The following is a 17,899-nucleotide window of genomic DNA, read 5'->3' on the forward strand; positions in this document are numbered from 1 at the left end:
TAAATACACAAGGCATGGTTACAGAGAACAGCACAGGAACATGCCCTTTGGCCCACTATATTTTGGCAAACTAATTAAAGAAGTAATTAAATGCCTAACTATTCCCTTCTGCCTGTGCAATGTTCACATCTCTCCATTCTCTGCATATTTATGTTCTTATCGAAGAGTCAACTTCACACTATAGTATAGACTTTCTAAACCAGAGAGCATCCTATTAAACGTCCTTTGTGTCCTCTCCAAAATCTCCCCATCCTTCCTGTAAAGGGGCAACCAGAATTGAATTCCATACTCCAGATCAAAGTTCAAAGTAAATTTATTATCAAAGCACCATAAATGATCGTGAGATTCATTTTCTTGCGGGCATACCCAATAAATCCATAATAGAATAATAACCATAACAGAATCAATGAAAGACCACTCAACCAGTGTGTGAAAGACAACAAACTGCCAAATGCAAAAAGGAAGAAATAATAAATAAATAAACAATAAACATCGAGAACATGAGATGAAGAGTCCTTGAAAGTAAGTCCATTTCAATGATGGGGCAAGTGAAGCTGAGTGAAGTTATCCCTTTGGTTTAAGAGCTGGATGGCTGAGGGTTAGTATGGTGTAGTCTATCCAGAATTTTCTATATCTGCCTCATAACTTCTGGACTCTTGCACTCAATTTGTTGACTAATTAAGGTAAGCCTGCTACACACCTTCCTTACCACCCTGTTAATCTGTGCAGCCACTTTCGGGGAGCTATGGACTTGGATCTTAAGGTCCCTCTGTACATCGACCCTGTTAAAGATGCTATCATTAATTGGGTTCAGTCCCTTTACATTTCATCTCCCAAATGCTATACATTACACTTGTCCAGATTAAACTTCATCAGCCATTTCTCTGCCTATGTCAGCAGCTGATCTATATCATGTTAAGAACATGTTTGATATACTTAGCCTCATTATTCAGAGCTTTCAGTATAGGTGTTTGGTTGTAACTGTTGTGCAAGATGCTATGAGCCTATACTTTTTGAGCATAGTGTTCAGTTTTGGTCAGCCTGTAATAGGAAAGACCCGTATAAACATTATCTGGGAGTGGGATTTTTGGTTTGTGTCTGCCAACGTAATGATTGCACACTGAACAGCTGAGCAGAGGGCAGGGTGGCCATGCCATCCTCATTTCCCAGGGACAGCCAGCGACTGGTCCAAGCAGTGCCCTGTGACCCACCCACTGCTCCCCTGCCGTGTTGCCTACCCCATCCCAACTTGTACATCCAATCTGAGAAGCAGCAGGAGCCTAAAATTCAACTAAAGGCAAAAGTTTAAGTATGAAACAGAGAGAGTGCTCAGGAGGAACTGGAATAAATCCATCCAAAGTCAGTACAACCAGCATCCACAGACCCAGCACACAGAGATGATAATCCCTCCCCCCGAGATTGGATCCAGTTCCATATACTGGAAGTGAGGAGCTGGTGATCGAACCATCTTTCATTGCACCCACAAAGTACTCCAGTGTCTGCCTTACTGTTCATCTGATCTATCCGCACTCTGCCCTGTGTCACTTCAACTGATGGCTCCAGTGTAATGTGAAAGTTTAGTTTACTTGCTGGTCGAAAGCCGCTTCCACCATGCCAGTCATTGATGGCCCATTTGAGGGGTACAGCAGCTCTTTCCATTGGTTGCCTCGCGAGCCACGGCACCGGTGTCTGGTTTCAGGCCCCTCAGGGGTATAAGAATAGCATGTATGAGAGACTCACTGGCTTTCCTTTGTCTCCAGGGGCTCCTCTTCACACTGAGGTCACAACCAATGCTGAAGAACCATTGGGAAAGTACGCTGCAGATATGGAAGGGCCCACAGGCACACTTAGCTAAGTATCTGTTGAATGTTTAGTTCTGTAGTTGTGTAACTTGGGGAAACTTAATGAACTATCTGCTGAGTGCGAAGTGTTACTGAATGTTTAGTGTCGTAGTTTTTGTTAACTTAGGGTGGCTTAGATGAGTACTTATTTGACTTAGATGCTTTTACTGTTTGTTGGTAAATAACTGCATCTTCTGTGTCACTTACCAAATCCGTGAGCCTGCTTCCCCGTAACATCTGTCTGTCCATTACACTGTGTAATGGACATCTGTCCGTCCATTTCACTGTGTAATGGGCATCTGTCCGTCCACTACACTGTGTAATGGGCATCTGTCCGTCCACTACACTGTGTAATGGGCATCTGTCCGTCCATTTCACTGTGTAATGGGCATCTGTCCGTCCACTACACTGTGTAATGGGCATCTGTCCGTCCACTACACTGTGTAATGGGCATCTGTCTGTCCATTACACTGTGTAATGGGCATCTGGCCATCCACTTCACTGTGTAATGGACATCTGTCCATCCATTTCACCGTGTAATGGGCATCTGTCCGTCCACTACACTGTGTAATGGGCATCTGTCCATCCATTACACTGTGTAATAGGCATCTGTCCGTCCACTACACTGTGTAATGGGCATCTGGCCATCCACTTCACTGTGTAATGGACATCTGTCCATCCATTTCACCGTGTAATGGACATCTGTCCATCCACTACACTGTGTAATGGACATCAGTCTGTCCATTACACTGTGTGTGCACTTGTCACCGTGACACCAGAGCACTCCCATCCATACAGCCTCTCTCGCCCTGTGGCCCAGATTCACTGTACACCAGTCCCAGCCCACAGATCTGTTCCAAGCTTCATGATACTTTCACTGGAAAATCCTGGACTTGGCTCCAGATCTGAGGACACGGGAGATGTCCTCACACTGGAACTGGAGGGTCCTAAGCTGACCCCTAAAGTCTGGGATCAGATATGAATGATGGAAAGAGCTGGGGTTTTCGAGCTGAAGTGTGGGAGGGGGGCAGGGAGGAGGGGACTAATAATTATAGGTCCATGGAGCAGGAAGGGAGATAATATTGCAAACCCAAGAACATACAATCTGGCCAAAAAGAGCAGAAATTAAATATATGGGTCATGTGTAAATTCCCCTTTAGAATCAAAGCAGACCTTAGATGACAAGTAGGAACAAAAGTGACACCACTGGAGTCTGGGGTACGAAACACGAGAGGCCAAGTCATCTTCACTCCTATAGCAACCCTCTATGTGTCCGGGTTATGGTTGAATCACTGGATTTCTAGAAATTCTCAGGCCAAGACACAAAGACAGGCAAAACACGCAACTTTTTTAGCTTGACTTTATTAGCAAAGCAGTTCAGTAGCATTTATTCCAGTTAAATCATCTCAAGGCCTTGTCTCCGTCGCGGAGATTGGCAGTCACGCAGGAGTCTGCCATTGCTCAGGTCAGGCGTCTTGTGTCTGCTCTGTCAGTGCGAGGTCCAGGTTATTCAGGGCCAGGATCCCTGTCAAAACCAGCAGAAAGCATGAACAATTTAATCGCAGGATATCCAGTTCCCAGCAGTTGTCACACTCTGTAAAGGTCAGCAATGACAAACTGCCAGCTCTGTGACATTTAGAAATGTCTTCGTAGACACTGATCAACAGTCTGAATGTATAACCACACTCACACCACCACTGTGACTGGGACTCCAGCCCCGGTTACTGAACAGGAATGGAATTCTTGGGGCTGGCGAACAGGGATGTTGATGGCTGTGGGTTGGAGTAAAAGGAATTAGGACGGGAGCTGGCCAAGGTTGATTAGAAGGAGATACTAGCAGGGATGACAACAGAGAAGCGATGGCTGGAGTTTCTAGGAACAATTTGGAAGGCACAGGATAAATACAACCCAAAGAAGAAGTACTCTAAAGTCAGGATGACGCAACCAAGGAACAACAAGAAAAGAAGCTTGACCTTAGTGGTTAGGAAGATGTTGGAGTTGATTGTTAAAGATGAGGTAACAGGGTACTTGGAGGCACATGATAAAATAGGCCAAAGTCAGCATGGTTTCCTTAAGGGAAAATCTTGCCTGATAAATCTGTTGGAATTACTTGAGGAAATAGCAAGCAAGACAGACAGTGGATGATCGGTGGATGTTGTGTGCTTGGATTTTCAGAAGGCCTTTGAGAAGTGCCGCACATGAGGCTGCTCAGCATAAGGTGTTACAGGAAGGGCGTGGATAGAGCATTGGCTGATTGGCAGGAGACCAAGAGTGGGAGTAAAGGCAGCCTTTTCTGATCGGCTGCCGGTGACCAGTGATGTTATGAAGGGTTGGTGTTGGGACTGCTTCTTTTTACAATAAATGTCAATGATTTGGATAATGGAATTGATGGCTTTGTGGCCAAGTTTGCAGAGCACAGGAAGACAGGCGGAGAGGCAGGTAGTGTTGAGGAAGCAGGGAGGCTGCAGAAGGACTCCCTGCTTGGGTTGGATGAATGGGCAAAGAAGTGGCAGATGGAATAGAGCATTGGTAAGTCTTTGGTTGTGCACTTTGATATAAGGAATAAAAGCATAGACTATTTTCTAAACAGGAAGAAAATTCAGAAATCCAAGAAGCAAAGGGACTTAGGAGTCCTGTGCAGGATTCCCTAAAGGTTAACTTGCAGGTTGGACAGGTGGTGAGGAAGGCTAATGCAATGCTAGCATTCATTTTGAGAGGACTAGAATATAAAAGCAAGGATGTAATGCTGAGACTTTATAAAGCACTGGTGAGGCCTCACTTGGAGTACTGTGAGCAGTTTTGGACCCCCTGTCTAAGAAAGGATATGCTGACATTAGAAAGGGGTCAAAGGAAATGCATGAGTATGATGCCGGGAATGAAAGGGTTATCACATGAGGAATGTTTGATGGCACTGGGCCAATACTCGCTGGAAGTTAGAACAATAAGGAGGGATCTCATTGAAACCTATCAAATGTTGAAAGGCCTAGGTAGAGTGAATGTAGAAAGCTTGTTTCCTATACTGGGGAGTCTAGGAGCAGAGGGCACAGCCTCAGAATAGATTGATGTCTATTTCAAATGGAGATGAGGGGGAATTTGTTTAGCCAGAGTGAGGTAAATCTGTGGAATTTGTTGCACAGGTGGCTGTGGAGGCCAGGTTGTTGGGCATATTTAAGGTGGAGTTGATAGGTTCTTGATTAGTCAGGGTGTGAGGAAATTGGATTGGCCATGATGAAATGTTGGGGGAGACTCGATTGGCCAAATGGCTCAATTCTGCTCCTATGTCTTATGGTCTCATGGTGTCCAGGTTCTCTCACTTCCAGATCACCAACCAGTGACCCTGTGACTGACCCAATGGTCTGGTCCTCTGGAAAACTTATCTAATCTCCTCTCATCCATCACCTTCCCTTTCTCCAGCCCCTCACCCCTCCCCTCCAAACCACTTCTGCCAGGAGCTCTGCTCTTCAGCCTTCCCTGTGAGATGTCAGTGACCACATCCACACTTTATTTCCATGGGTCCAGAGGTCTGAGCTGTTGCAGGTTTTTCTTTGTGCACCAGGAGACCTCAAATCCAAGCACTATTCCATTCCCATGTAGAGAGTAGAGTAGGGCCCTGGTAGATTTCTCAGCCTGGGAGTCTCTGTGACCACAGCATTCAACAGGAAGCCACATCCCAATCGGGGGAATTTACACATCACAACCCAACCTAGGACTTCCCACCGATGGGATATCCCACCCATTACATCCCAACCTGTGACATCCCACCCATTACATCCCAAACTGGGACTTCCCACCCATTATATCTCAAAATGGGACCTCCCGCCCATTACATGCCAAACTGGGACTTCCTACCCATTACATGCCAAATTGGGACATCTCACCCATTGCGTCCCAGACGGGGAGATCTCACCCATTACATCCCATCCTCAGGAAGTCGCACTCATTACATCCTAACCCTAGGACATCTCACACATTACATCCCAACCTCAGGATGTCCCACTCATTACACCCTAACCATGGGACACCTTACCCATTACATCCCAAAGTGGGACATCTCACCCATTACATTCCAAACTGGGAAATCTCACCCATTGCATCCTACCCTGGGACATCTCACCCATTACAGTCATGGAGCCACATGAAGCCCCAGGTTATCTCAGCCATGATATGGAGACAGTCCTGGTAGTCATGCACTGCTGACTCTGCCTTGGAGCTGCTTCCTCAGCCGTGCATCTCAGCAGCATCCCCGTCTACACTTACCTGCCAGGCGTGAGTAGGACAGCATTTCCACCAGTGGCTGAATGGTATCTCCTGTGGGAGAATTCACAACATTGCCAAATGGTAATGGAACCAACTGAGATACCAAAGCAGCCTCTGCCTCCCTGAATTTACCCCACCACCCACCAAACCCAACTCATCCCCACACTCCTCTCCTAAACACCTCCACATCTCAAACCACCCACACCCAAGCCCCAATCCCCCACATACCCCCACATCCCAAACCACCCACCCACTCCTCTCCTACACACCCTCACATCCCAAGTCCCTATCCCCTACACACTCCTCTCCTACACACCCAACATCCCAACACATTCACACCTGTCCCTATTCCTCACACCCTCGTCTCACATCATTCTCCCATCCCAACCCACCCACACCCCAACCCATACCCGACACAAACCCCTCTTCGACACACCCTTCCAATCCAAGCCATTCACATCCCACCCCTGTACTACACACTGTCAACTCCAGCTACCCCAAACACCCCTCAGTCACAAACCCACCTCAACCATACTCCTCGTCCTGTCTCCACCAACCCCCTCCCATGCACCCTCCTAACCCAACGCACTCACCCCCACACCAATTTCCCGCACCACCCCTTTCCCTCACCCTGCCAGCCCACCTTACCCAACCTCACCTGAGTGAACACTGCCCACCCCACTCATCCCACACACTCTAGGTGCCCTCTCTCCACCCAGCCTAGCCCTCTGCCACTCAGGAATGGGATGGCCCTCTTATTTCAAGGGCCTCATTAGACACCCGGCATCTCGCACTGCAGAGCATGGAGTTACACAGTAATCAATGATCCTCACTGTGGTCTGCACCATCGGAGTTGGACCTGGCTCCAGCAATGTCCCTTTTCCCAGCGAGGCCAGGCCTATCCATCAGCAACCGATGACCATTTGCAGCATCTGAAGTGAAAGGACAGAAGCAGCTCAGCTCTCCCCAACACCAGACCATCAACAGTTTGAACACCGGGAGACACTTGTAACAGGTACCAGCACCAACATTCAGAGTTACTGGTATCAGATGCTGGGACCAACACTGAGAGTGACTGATAACAGACACTTGGACCAACACTGGTAGTGATTGGAAATGGACACTGGGGCCAACACTGGTAGTGATTGGTAATGGACACTGGGGCCAACACTGGGAGTGATTGGTAAGGGACACTGGAGCCAACACTAGGAATGATTAGTAATGGACACTGGGGCCAACACTGGGAGTGATTGGAAATAGACAATGGGGCCAACACTGGGAGTGGTTGGTAATGGACACTGGGAGTGACTGATGAAAGACACTGGGATCAATACTAAGAGTGACTGGTAATGGGCACTGGGGTCAACACTGAGAGTGATTGGTAATGGGCACTGAGGCCAACACTGGGAGTGACTGGTAATGGACACTGGGGCCAGCGCTGGAAGTGATTCGTAACAGACACTGATGTCATCACTGGGAGTGGATGATAATAGACACTGGGACCATCACTGGGAGTGACTGATAACAGACACTGGGACCAACACTGGGAGTGACCGATAACAGACACTGGGACCATCACTGGGAGTGACCGATAACAGACACTGGGACCAACACTGGGATGACCGATAACAGACACTGGGACCAACACTGGGAGTCATTCTGCTGTACTCCAAGGAATAAAAGAAGCCTGCCCTGTCTCTCTATATATCTCAGGCCCTGTAATGTTGGTAATATTTGTGTAAATCTTTTCTGCTCTCTTTCTAGTTTAACCACATCTTTCAGATAACAAAATTATATACAGTACTCCAAGTGTGGCCTCACCAATGACTTATATAACTGCAACATAACATCCCAACACCCACAGTCAGTCTCCTGACTGAAAAAGGCCACCGTACTAAATGCTCTTTTTCACCATCCTGTCTACCGGTGACATCGGTTTCAATGAAGTATCTACTTGTACCCGTAGTGTAATGGAACAGATACTTGTACTTGTATCTGTTCCATTACACTCCCCAGCGCCCTACCATGCATAGTACAAGTACCACGCTGATTTGACTTTCCAAAATGCATCATCTCATACTTCTCTGTGTTGAAATCTACTTGCCATTCATTGGCTCACTTCCCTGACTATACAAGATACCCTTTTTTGTATCTCAGTACGCATGACAATAATAAACCAATACCAAATCTCCCCAGATTTACAGTCTGCAGTGAGCAACCTGCACGTTTCTGGGATCTGGGAGGAAACTGGGGAGGTAGAGAAACCCCACAGGGAGAAGGTGTCAGCACCCACGGTCAGGACTGAACTAGGATCTCTGGCTTGAAGGCAGCAGCGCTTGTTACTGCACCAATGTACAGACATAAAGGCCTGTTAGTCTTTTGATTATTACCTGGAATTCTTCGTGACTTGTTCATAATCTTGTACATGGGAAATTCCCTCCTAATATTTGTGTCCAGTGCATTTTGCATATGACAACAATATGCTGCAAAGTTCAAGTTTTCCCTTTTCTTCTCATCAATGAAGTCCACCTTACCAGGCGTATAGCAGGGGGAGTTAATTCAGCTGCTGCAGTGTGGGAGGAGGTGTGACTGTTACTTACCGGGACCTAAGAGATAGCCAGCACTGTTCAGTGTCCAACCTCTTCCTTCTTTTGGCTGAAAAGTAAGCTTAACAGTTTTAGTTTACAAAGGGACATTATCTTGCGATTTTTTTTTACATTAATTCGCCCAGCCTTTTCAGTGGCAACCACATGCTGTGAAACTCTGACCAAAAGCGCCTCCATCTCAGCACCATCACAGAAAGACTCAGCTTCAGGGGCAAAATGGACATCTTGAAAAGTGAGGAAACAGCCACAGGCTCTACGGACTCTCCTCTCTCCTACGTCAACGCAAACACATTCCCCCTAGAGGTGAGATAAATTAGTTAGGGCCAACTAATTCACTGCACGTAGACGCAGGCACTAGCAGTATCCAGCACATTCAAAAGTTAGCAAGTACTTAGAGGAAGGGTATCTTCAGAACTTGCCTTGGCACAGTGAGAGACAGAGGTTCCAGCAACCCTTCACAGATTATTCACCTGTTGATCCAGTTTTATACCTTCTGCCCTCTCCCGTCGGCTGTTTTAGCCAGCACTGGACAGAGGCAGAGGATTAAACTGTGACCCCACTGCCGAACACCCAAGATAATTACCATCAGAATGAATCCGAAACATCCCATTGTTAAGCCACAGAGGATCAAAGAGGTCCGGGTGAGAGAGAGGCCTCGCCACATCTGGGGGGAGAGAGAGAAAATCGACAGTGGTGAGAGGACCACGCTGCAGGGACCCCACTCTGGAGCCCTCCCAGAGACCCAGCCTTGGCCTCGCTCTCACTGGGCATGCCTGAATCCCATCCTCTGCCAGATTAGAGCTGTATTTGCTGCCGATGGATCTTGTTGAGTTCGGGAAGCAGAGAACCCACAGGCACCCACAGCACCATGGGACGAGGTAGGAGTGCGGGGGGAAGGGGAAGTGTGTGTGGAACTGTGTGGGAGGGGAGAGATGTGATGGGAGCACCTCAGGGACTGCAGTGGTTCAAGAAGGCAGCTCATCACCAGCTTCTCAAGGGTAACTAGGGATGGGTTAGCTGGCAATGCCCACATCTCGTAAGTGAATAAATTTTTTAAAATAGCCAAATGGCCTAATTCTGCTCCTATGCCAAAGGTCTTATGAGAGTGTTGGGGGGGGGGAGGAAAAGGATATGAGATGTGAGGAATGAGTAGGAAAGGGTGTGGTGGAGTGGTGTGTGTAGGGGAGGAGAGGAATGAGATGGGGGGAGATGTGGGTGGGGTAGAGGGAGTGTGGGGGCATTGGAGAACATGCCAGAGAGAGGAAGAGTTGGGATGGGAGATGTGGGTGGAGGGGAATGGAGGTGTGGGTGGGTAGAGGGGAGGTGTGGGGGAGGTCTGTGGGGGAGGGAAGTTGTGCAAGGGAGGGGCACTGGAGGGGAATGGAGGTGTGGGTGGGTAGAGGGGAGGTGTGGGGGAGGTCTCTGGGGGAGGGTAGTTGTGCATGGGAGGGGCAGTGGAGAGGAGGGGTACTCACAGGGGGTTGATGTCACTGGGATGTCTGTGTGATGGAGGAACCATGACTAGTGTTTGCAGATTGGGGGGGGGTGATTTGGTGGCAGTGAGGGCAGAAGCATTGACATCTCTCAGAACTACGACTGTACCTGCCTCTAAAATTGCTCTGACCAGCTCCTTCCATATATTCATACTCTCACATCCCCTTTAAATCTCCCCCCCCCCCCCCAAACCTATGCCTTCCAGTTTCAGATTCCCCACCCTGGGGAAGAAGATATGATCATGCACTTTATCTGTGTCCCTCAGGATTTGATAAGGTCACCCTCAGCTTCCTACACTTCAGGGAAAACTGTCCCTGACTAATAATAAGTACTTTGTTGATCCCAAGTGGAAAATTCTTTTGTTACAGCAGCCACATTTTAAAATACACTTAGCAGTGTTCAGACTTAATAATAACGTACAAAAAAACAATATACACAATAATATACTAACCAATCTCTTCTTATAATTTAAGCCCTCAATCCCTGCAATTTTCTTGTGAATCTTTTCTGCACCTTCTCCGCTTAATCATAGACTTCCTATAGCATGGTGACCAGAACTGCACACAATCTCCATTATCCCCTCTGACTCAGTGTAATGTTGTACGTCATTGGCTAGTTCACCCTGCATCCCATGTAATCTAACCTTCTGGAGCAGACTACCATCTCTAAAACCCATCCTAAAGTCCACACGGACAGTATCTACCAGCCTGCCATACATAATTTAATTGGTCACCCCCTCAGAAGATTCATTCCAATCCATGATGCATGATTTCCCACACACAAAGCCATATTGACCATCTCTAATCAGTCCTTGACTTTCCAAATGCAGGTAGATCCTATCCTTCAGAATACCCTACATTAACTTTCCCACTGTAGTTTCCTGGCTTGGGATTGTCCTTGCTGCCATTTTAAAGTAAGGCACAACATTCCCAACCACCAGTCTTCTGGTACCTCACTTGTGGCTACAGATGCCAAAATCTTTGTCAGAAGCCCAGCAATTTCTTCCTTTGCTGTTGCACAATGTCTTAGGGTGAACTTGGTCAGATCCCAGAGACTTATTCAATTTTGTGCTCCTTAACTCCGCCAACATCTCCTGTTTTGTAACAGTGATATGTTTCAGATCTTTTCTCTCATGAATTCCTCAGCTCTCATGATGCTTTCCAAGGTAAATATAAGACAGTATTTTATTTATGTATTGATAGATATAGCACATTAACAGGCCCTACCAGCCCAATGACACACACCGTCCAATTACACAATGCGACCAATTAACCTTCTAACCTGTATTCCTTTGGGATGTGGAAGGGAACCGGAGCACCCAGAGGAAATCCATGCAGTCATGGAGGAGCAGACAAACTCCTCATGGACAGAGGTGGAAATTGAATCTGGGTTGCTGGTGTTGTAATTGTGTTACACAAACTGCTACCCCACTGTGTTGCCACCGCAGACCATAAGACATAAGACATAGGAGCAGAATTAGGCCATTCGACCCATCGAGTCTGCTCCACCATTCCATCATGGTAATTTATTAACTCTCTCAAACACATTCTCCTGCCTTCTCTCCTTAACCTTTAATGCCCTTATTAATCAAGTGCCTACCAATCTCCTTTTAAGAATACTCAGTGACTTGGTCTCCACAGCCATTGTGGCAATGACTTCCACAGAGTCACCACACTCTGGCTAAAGATATTCCTGTGCTCCAAAGTGGTGTCCTTCTACTCTGAGGCTGAATATACTCGTCAGTATAGGAAACTTCCTCTCCATGTCTATTCTATCTAAACTTTCGAATATTTGCTGGTTTCAATGAGATGCCCCCTCATTCTTCTGATCTCCAGCAAGTACAGGCCCAGAGCCATCAAATGCTCCTCGTACATTGACCCTTTCATTCTCGGGATCCTTCTCATGAACTTCCTCTGGACCATCTCTAATGCCAGCACATCTTTTTTCAGATAAGGGACCCGAAACTGCTCACAATACTCCAAATGTGGTCTGACCATTGCCTTATAAAGCCTCAGCATCACATCCTTGCTTTTATATTCCAGTCCTCTTGAAATGAATGCTAACATTGCATTTGTCTTCCTTACTATTATTCAACCAGCAAGTAATCCTGCTCAAGGACTCCCAAGGTCCCTTTACACCTCTGATTTCTGAATTTGCTTCCCATTTAGAAAATAGTCCATGCCTTTATTCCCTCTACCAAAGTGCATGACTATACACTATATTCCATCTGCCACTTCTTTACCCATTCTCTTAATCTGTCTAAATACTTCTGTATATTCCCTGCTTCTTCAACAGTACCTGTCCCTCCACCTATCTTTGTATTAACTGCAAACTTGGCCACAAAGCCATCAATTCCATCGTCCTAATTACTGACATATAACATGAAAAGAAGCGGTCCCAACACCGACCTCTATGGAACACTAACAGTCACTGGCAGCCAGCTAGAGAAAGGGCACAATAATATGCTTGCAGAATCTCTTTGAATTCCCCTTTACCTCATCAGTTAAGAGTACCTCATACCCTTTATTCCCTGTTCTAACCCCAAACTCCTTAATTTTTCTAATATACTGACAACTGACTGATCTGCTTTTTAAAAATAAACTTAATGATATGTTCTCCACTTCCCTCTGAGATAGAACATTCTAAAGGTTCATCACTGTCTGACTTCATCTCCATTCTAACTGACCAATCCCTTATTTGGAGATGATGTTGTTCTGGATTCCTCACTCCCTGTCCACCCTGTCAAGCATTCAGATCACTGCAATTCTGTTGAAAGATCATCAACCCAAAATGTTAACTGTTTCTCATTGCACAGATGTTGCCTGACCTGTTGAGTGTTTCCGGCTTTAATTGCATTTAAAAAAATTCTAACTCTTTGTAGGTCTCAATGAGGTCATGTTTCAATCTTTTAAACTTTAAAGAAAAGAATCTTGGTCTGTTGAGTATCTCCTGATATGACAGATGAACCATCCTAGAAACCTGACCGGGGTATCTTTTCTGCACTCCCTCTGGCCTACAGCAAGTATATCCTTCTCTAGTTAAGGAGACCAGTATTTTAGGCATGGTCTTAATAAAGCACTAGGAAAATATCTCTACTCTTTTACACACGCAAGAATGGCCAACAAATTATTGGCTTTGCTAATTATCAAGAAGTTAGTTTTAGTGATTTGTATACTCAGATCCCTTCAAACACCAACTTTTCTCAGTCTCTCTACATTTCTCTCAATGTGCTGGTAACCCAGTGCCAACACACTTTCCAAATTCTGACAGAATAAAGAAAGTTATAAGGTAATAAAATAAATTTACCTTGATATGGATGAAGAAAACACCCGTTTGTTTCTGAAGTTTGGATGAATTATTTGAACTTGGGAGGATTCAATTGTTTCGCAAGCAGAGTCTACGTGGAGAACAGCAAAGCTCAGATGACAACAGATGAATGTTGGAGCAGAGACACTGAAGGCTATATATATAATGTAGAAAAAAATTAATGCCTGCATTATTTTCAAGTTCTCTTTATGTAAATGTACTCAAAATTTGAGAAGCATAAAAGCATTAAAATGTGTGCCATTTCCAGCAATAATTTCTGTCAGGAAAATGGAGGTAATTATCGATAATTGGCTCATCTCTATGCTGGAGATTAATAGGAGAAGGTTGTTTTGGAGTGCCTTTTTGAAAAACAAACCATTTATCTGGAGGAGGAGGAGGAGGATCACTGATTCAAAAGAATAAATACCGGTGGCGGGGGGGGGGGCGTTGATCATCCACCACACCACGTGGGTTGGAAAGGACTTATCCATTGAACACAGGACACATAATGCAGAACAGTACAGCATTGGAACGGTACCTTCATCCCTGAATACCGTGCCATTTCTTTTCCCGGGGTCAAAATTCTAGAGGGCATGCATTAATGGTGAGAGGGAGGGTTAAGTTTAAAGGAGATGGGCAGGGCAAGCATTTTACACAGAGAACGACGGGTGCCTGGAATGCACTGCCAGGGGTAGTAGTGGAAGCAGATGGGTTGAGTGTCTCTTCGATGGGCACATGAACGTGCAGAGAACGGAGGGATATGGACATTGTGTATGCAGAGTGGACTAGTGTTGTTAGGCATTTAATTATGAGTAAAAAAAATCATTCAGCTGAATAATGTGGGCAGAAGGGTCTGTTCCTGCACTATACTGTTCTATGTCTTATGTTCTATATTTGGCAACTTTGTAATCCTCTGGACCGAACATTTGACACTCCAACTTCAGGTAAACTGCTCTCTCATTTCCATGATGGTGCTGATGTTCCCGTCCCACCTGGTTCTATAAAATTCCTTCTTCAGTCTTCACTTGCTCAGTCTGTTACCTGATCTGTCCAAAGCAGCCTGCACACAGATGTTTATCTTACACCCCCATGCCCACTGCTTAAAAAAACTGTCGCCCACCTGGTTCTGAGGAAGGGTCCTTGAGCTGAAACATTGGGTTCCTTTTTCACAAACATGGTTTGACTGGCTGGGTTCTTCCAGCATTTTTTGAGGTAAGGGATAACAGGTTAGAATGAGGTAACAGGTTGCAGTGAGGGTAACAGGTTGAGGTGAGGCGTAGGGAGGTTGGGGTGAGGGGTGGATGTTTTGCAGTAAATTTTATTGAAATATTTGTACTTACAAAGATGGAGAAAGTTTTCCTCCTGCTCTGACAAGTTAATTATTTTGTTTCATTCCTCTCTGGAGAGACAGATTCTGTCGAATGATTCACTGGAGTTCATTTTCACATCAAAGTCTTGTCATTTTGCTCTGATTAATTGCTGCTTTCAGCAGGTTTCACTGTGGAGACAGCATTCCGATGGGTACCTCTTCAGGACTAATTTCAATTAATCAGTAACTGTCCCATTGTTTACCTTGGGTGCTTTTTGGCAGGATTAACAATGATTAAACAGAATGTAATGAAATCATCTTCACTCTCAGAGGAAATGAAATATCTGCATTAACAGGTGACTGAGCTCGGGGCCTGGCTGATGTTCTCGTAGTGGGTGTCTGACCCCAGTGGGTGGATAATTGGAAGTTCCTGGCTGAGTTACTAGTTACAATGATCACTGATGTTTTCAAACAAATTTCAATTTAATAACAACTGCTTTTGAAAAGACAGTCACGTGTCATCTCAAAGTATCTTTACTGAGATTTGTTACATGAATCAACAACTTTAAATGTCACTTTAGATCAGACTTTCTCCATTAGATATTCAATTTTAACCCTGTAATGAAGATCTGGAGGCTGCAAAACTTCCTTACACACCCACTGACAGTGAGTTTACACACCTTGAGAGTGTGTTCCTCCTTACACCCCACCTGGCATATCTTCCTTACACACCCACTGACAGTGAGGTTACACACCTTGAGAGTGTGTTCCTCCTTACACATCCACTGACAGTGCTTACACATCTTGAGAGAGTGCTTTTGCTTATACACCCATTGACAGTGAGCTCCTCCTTACACACCCACTAAGAGTGAGCTCTTCTTTACACACAGTGAGCTTCTCCTTATTCAGCCACTGTGAGTTAGCTCCTGTTTACATACATATTGACCATGAGTGTGTACGTGTACGCTTGCTCACTCATCTGTTGAGACCACAGCTGTTGGGTATTTAAGATTTCAGTAATATTTGAGTAATCTTGTGTATATATTATTTGATTAAGCATTCTTAATAATATAAATAATTCTTTACAGATTACATGTATAAATATGTGAATTGCACATGTCATCACACTACCCCGTGATATGTGTGCGCTTTGCTTAAAGTAACACAGAATTAGACTCACATTTCAGATTCCTGTGTCTTCCTTTGAATTAGTTTAATGTTTTGAAGTTAAAAACATAACATTGGCAATGAAGGTGGGATTGAAAAACTCAAATCAAATCATGTTTAATTATCATTCAAATGATACAGATACAGCTGAATGAGACAGTGTTCCTCTGGGGCCAAGGTGGAAAACGTTCAGAAATAGCTTTTATCATTCAAAATGGCGAGCAAAGAAGCATATTCACTCAAAATAAAAACATATATAGTCCTGAGCGACAATGTCCAGCAATCGATGATACGGGTCTCCAGGTTGTACAAAGACACATATCTGTCATTTTATTGTTTGAACACAGGAAGGCAGCACCGACAGGCAAGGTCAGGTCCCATTGAGATGCTTCTGCGTCTCTCACTTGGTCTGCAGCAGCGGGCAAGCCCAAGGCTTGAGACCTAGTTCCCGCTACAACTGAGGCTACACAGCTCCCATGTCGACTATCCCTCCGCCAGACAAGGTGAGGGAGAGGGAGAGGGAGACCCTGGTGCCCTTCTTGGTGTTTTTACTATCCTCTGTATGGTGTTGTGGTCTGATACCTTGCAGCTCTGTACCACACAATGATGCAGCCAGACGAGACCCTCTCAATGGTACTCCTGTAGAAAGTTGTTAAAATGGGAGTGGAGAGCCTTGTACACCTCAATCTCCTCCGAAAGTGTCGCTGCTGCTATGCCTTCTTGACTAATGAGGAAGTGTGGGTCCAGACCTAGACTCTCTCACTATTGGAAACATCCTCTCTACACCTACTTTGTCTCAGCCTTTCGACATTCAATAGGTTCACAATTCATTCTTCTAAACTCCAGCGAATACAGGCCTAGAGCCATCAAAGGCTCTTCAAACATTAACCCTTTAATTTCTGGGATTATTCTCATAGAAACATAGAAAATAGGTGCAGGAGTAGGCCATTCGGCCCTTCGAGCCTGCACCGCCATTCAGTATGACCATGGTTGATCATCCAACTCAGAACCCTGCACCAGCCTTCCCTCCATACCCCCTGATCCCTTTAGCCACGAGGGCCATATCTAACTCCCTCTTAAATATAGCCAATGAACTGGCCTCAACTGTTTCCTGTGGCAGAGAATTCCACAGATTCACCACTCTCTGTGTGAAGAAGTTTTTCCTAATCTCAGTCCTAAAAGGCTTCCTCTTTATCCTCAAACTGTGACCCCTCATTCTGGACTTCCCCAACATCGGGAACAATCTTCCTGCATCTAGCCTGTCCAATCCCTTTAGGATTTTATACGTTTCAATCAGATCCCCCCTCAATCTTCTAAATTCCAACGAGTATAAGCCTAGTTCATCCAGTCTTTCATCATATGAAAGTCCTGCCATCCCAGGAATCAATCTGGTGAACCTTCTTTGTACTCCCTCTATGGCAAAGATGTCTTTCCTCAGATTAGGGGACCAAAACTGCACACAATACTCCAGGTGTGGTCTCACCAAGGCCTTGTACAACTGCAGTAGTACCTCCCTGCTCCCGTACTCGAATCCTCTTGCTATAAATGCCAGCATACCATTCGCCTTTTTCACCGCCTGATCCTCTGGATCTTTTCCAATGCCAGAACATCCTTTCTTAGATAAAGGCCCAAAACTGCTCACAATGCTCCAAGTGTGGTCTGATCAATGGCTTATAAAGCCTCACCATTACATCCTTGCTTTTATATTCTAGTCCTCTCAAAATGAATGCTAACATTGCATGTGCCTGCCTTATGATTGACAACCTGCAAGTTAACCTTTGGGGAATGTGCATTAGGAGTCACAGGTCCTTTTACACGTCCGACTTCTGAACTTGCAGCCTGTTTAGAAAATAGTCTGTGCCTTTATACCTTCTAACAAAGTGCATGACCATACACTCTCCTACACTGTTGCAGGAAAG

At 45.5% G+C, this 17,899-nt stretch overlaps 1 protein-coding gene across 3 annotated transcripts; it reads right to left on the minus strand.

Annotated features, from left to right (window-relative positions):
- Window positions 1–3,203: 3,203 nt before the first annotated feature.
- LOC134354360 (galanin peptides-like) lies at window positions 3,204–14,995 on the minus strand. 3 transcript variants are annotated; one of them, XM_063063307.1, is made up of 7 exons: window positions 14,845–14,995; window positions 13,505–13,658; window positions 9,288–9,368; window positions 8,699–8,753; window positions 6,932–7,030; window positions 6,099–6,149; window positions 3,204–3,366 (listed from the first exon to the last, which is right to left on the minus strand). In XM_063063307.1, the coding sequence occupies exons 3-7, from the start codon at window positions 9,366–9,368 to the stop codon at window positions 3,308–3,310; spliced, it is 345 nt and encodes a 114-aa protein (XP_062919377.1). In that variant the 5' UTR covers window positions 13,505–13,658; window positions 14,845–14,995; the 3' UTR covers window positions 3,204–3,307. The 3 variants fall into 3 exon arrangements, with proteins under 3 accessions (XP_062919377.1, XP_062919379.1, XP_062919378.1); XM_063063309.1 differs by having other exon boundaries at window positions 13,505–13,595; window positions 14,845–14,904; XM_063063308.1 differs by lacking the exon at window positions 14,845–14,995 and adding an exon at window positions 14,625–14,759.
- Between the last annotated feature and the right edge of the window lie 2,904 nt (window positions 14,996–17,899).

This window comes from Mobula hypostoma, chromosome 11 (genome assembly GCF_963921235.1).
Source record: "Mobula hypostoma chromosome 11, sMobHyp1.1, whole genome shotgun sequence".
Classification (NCBI taxonomy): domain Eukaryota; kingdom Metazoa; phylum Chordata; class Chondrichthyes; order Myliobatiformes; family Myliobatidae; genus Mobula; species Mobula hypostoma.

Coding starts and splice junctions, on each gene's coding strand:
- LOC134354360 (XM_063063307.1), bottom strand. CDS start 9,368: ATGTGGCGAGGCCTCTCTCTCACCCGGACCTCTTTGATCCTCTGTGGC. Junction 7,031..8,698: donor TGGCTATCTCTTAGGTCCCG/GTAAGTAACAGT, acceptor CTTTCACTTCAG/ATGCTGCAAATGGTCATCGG. Junction 6,150..6,931: donor CTCCGATGGTGCAGACCACA/GTGAGGATCATT, acceptor ATTCTCCCACAG/GAGATACCATTCAGCCACTG.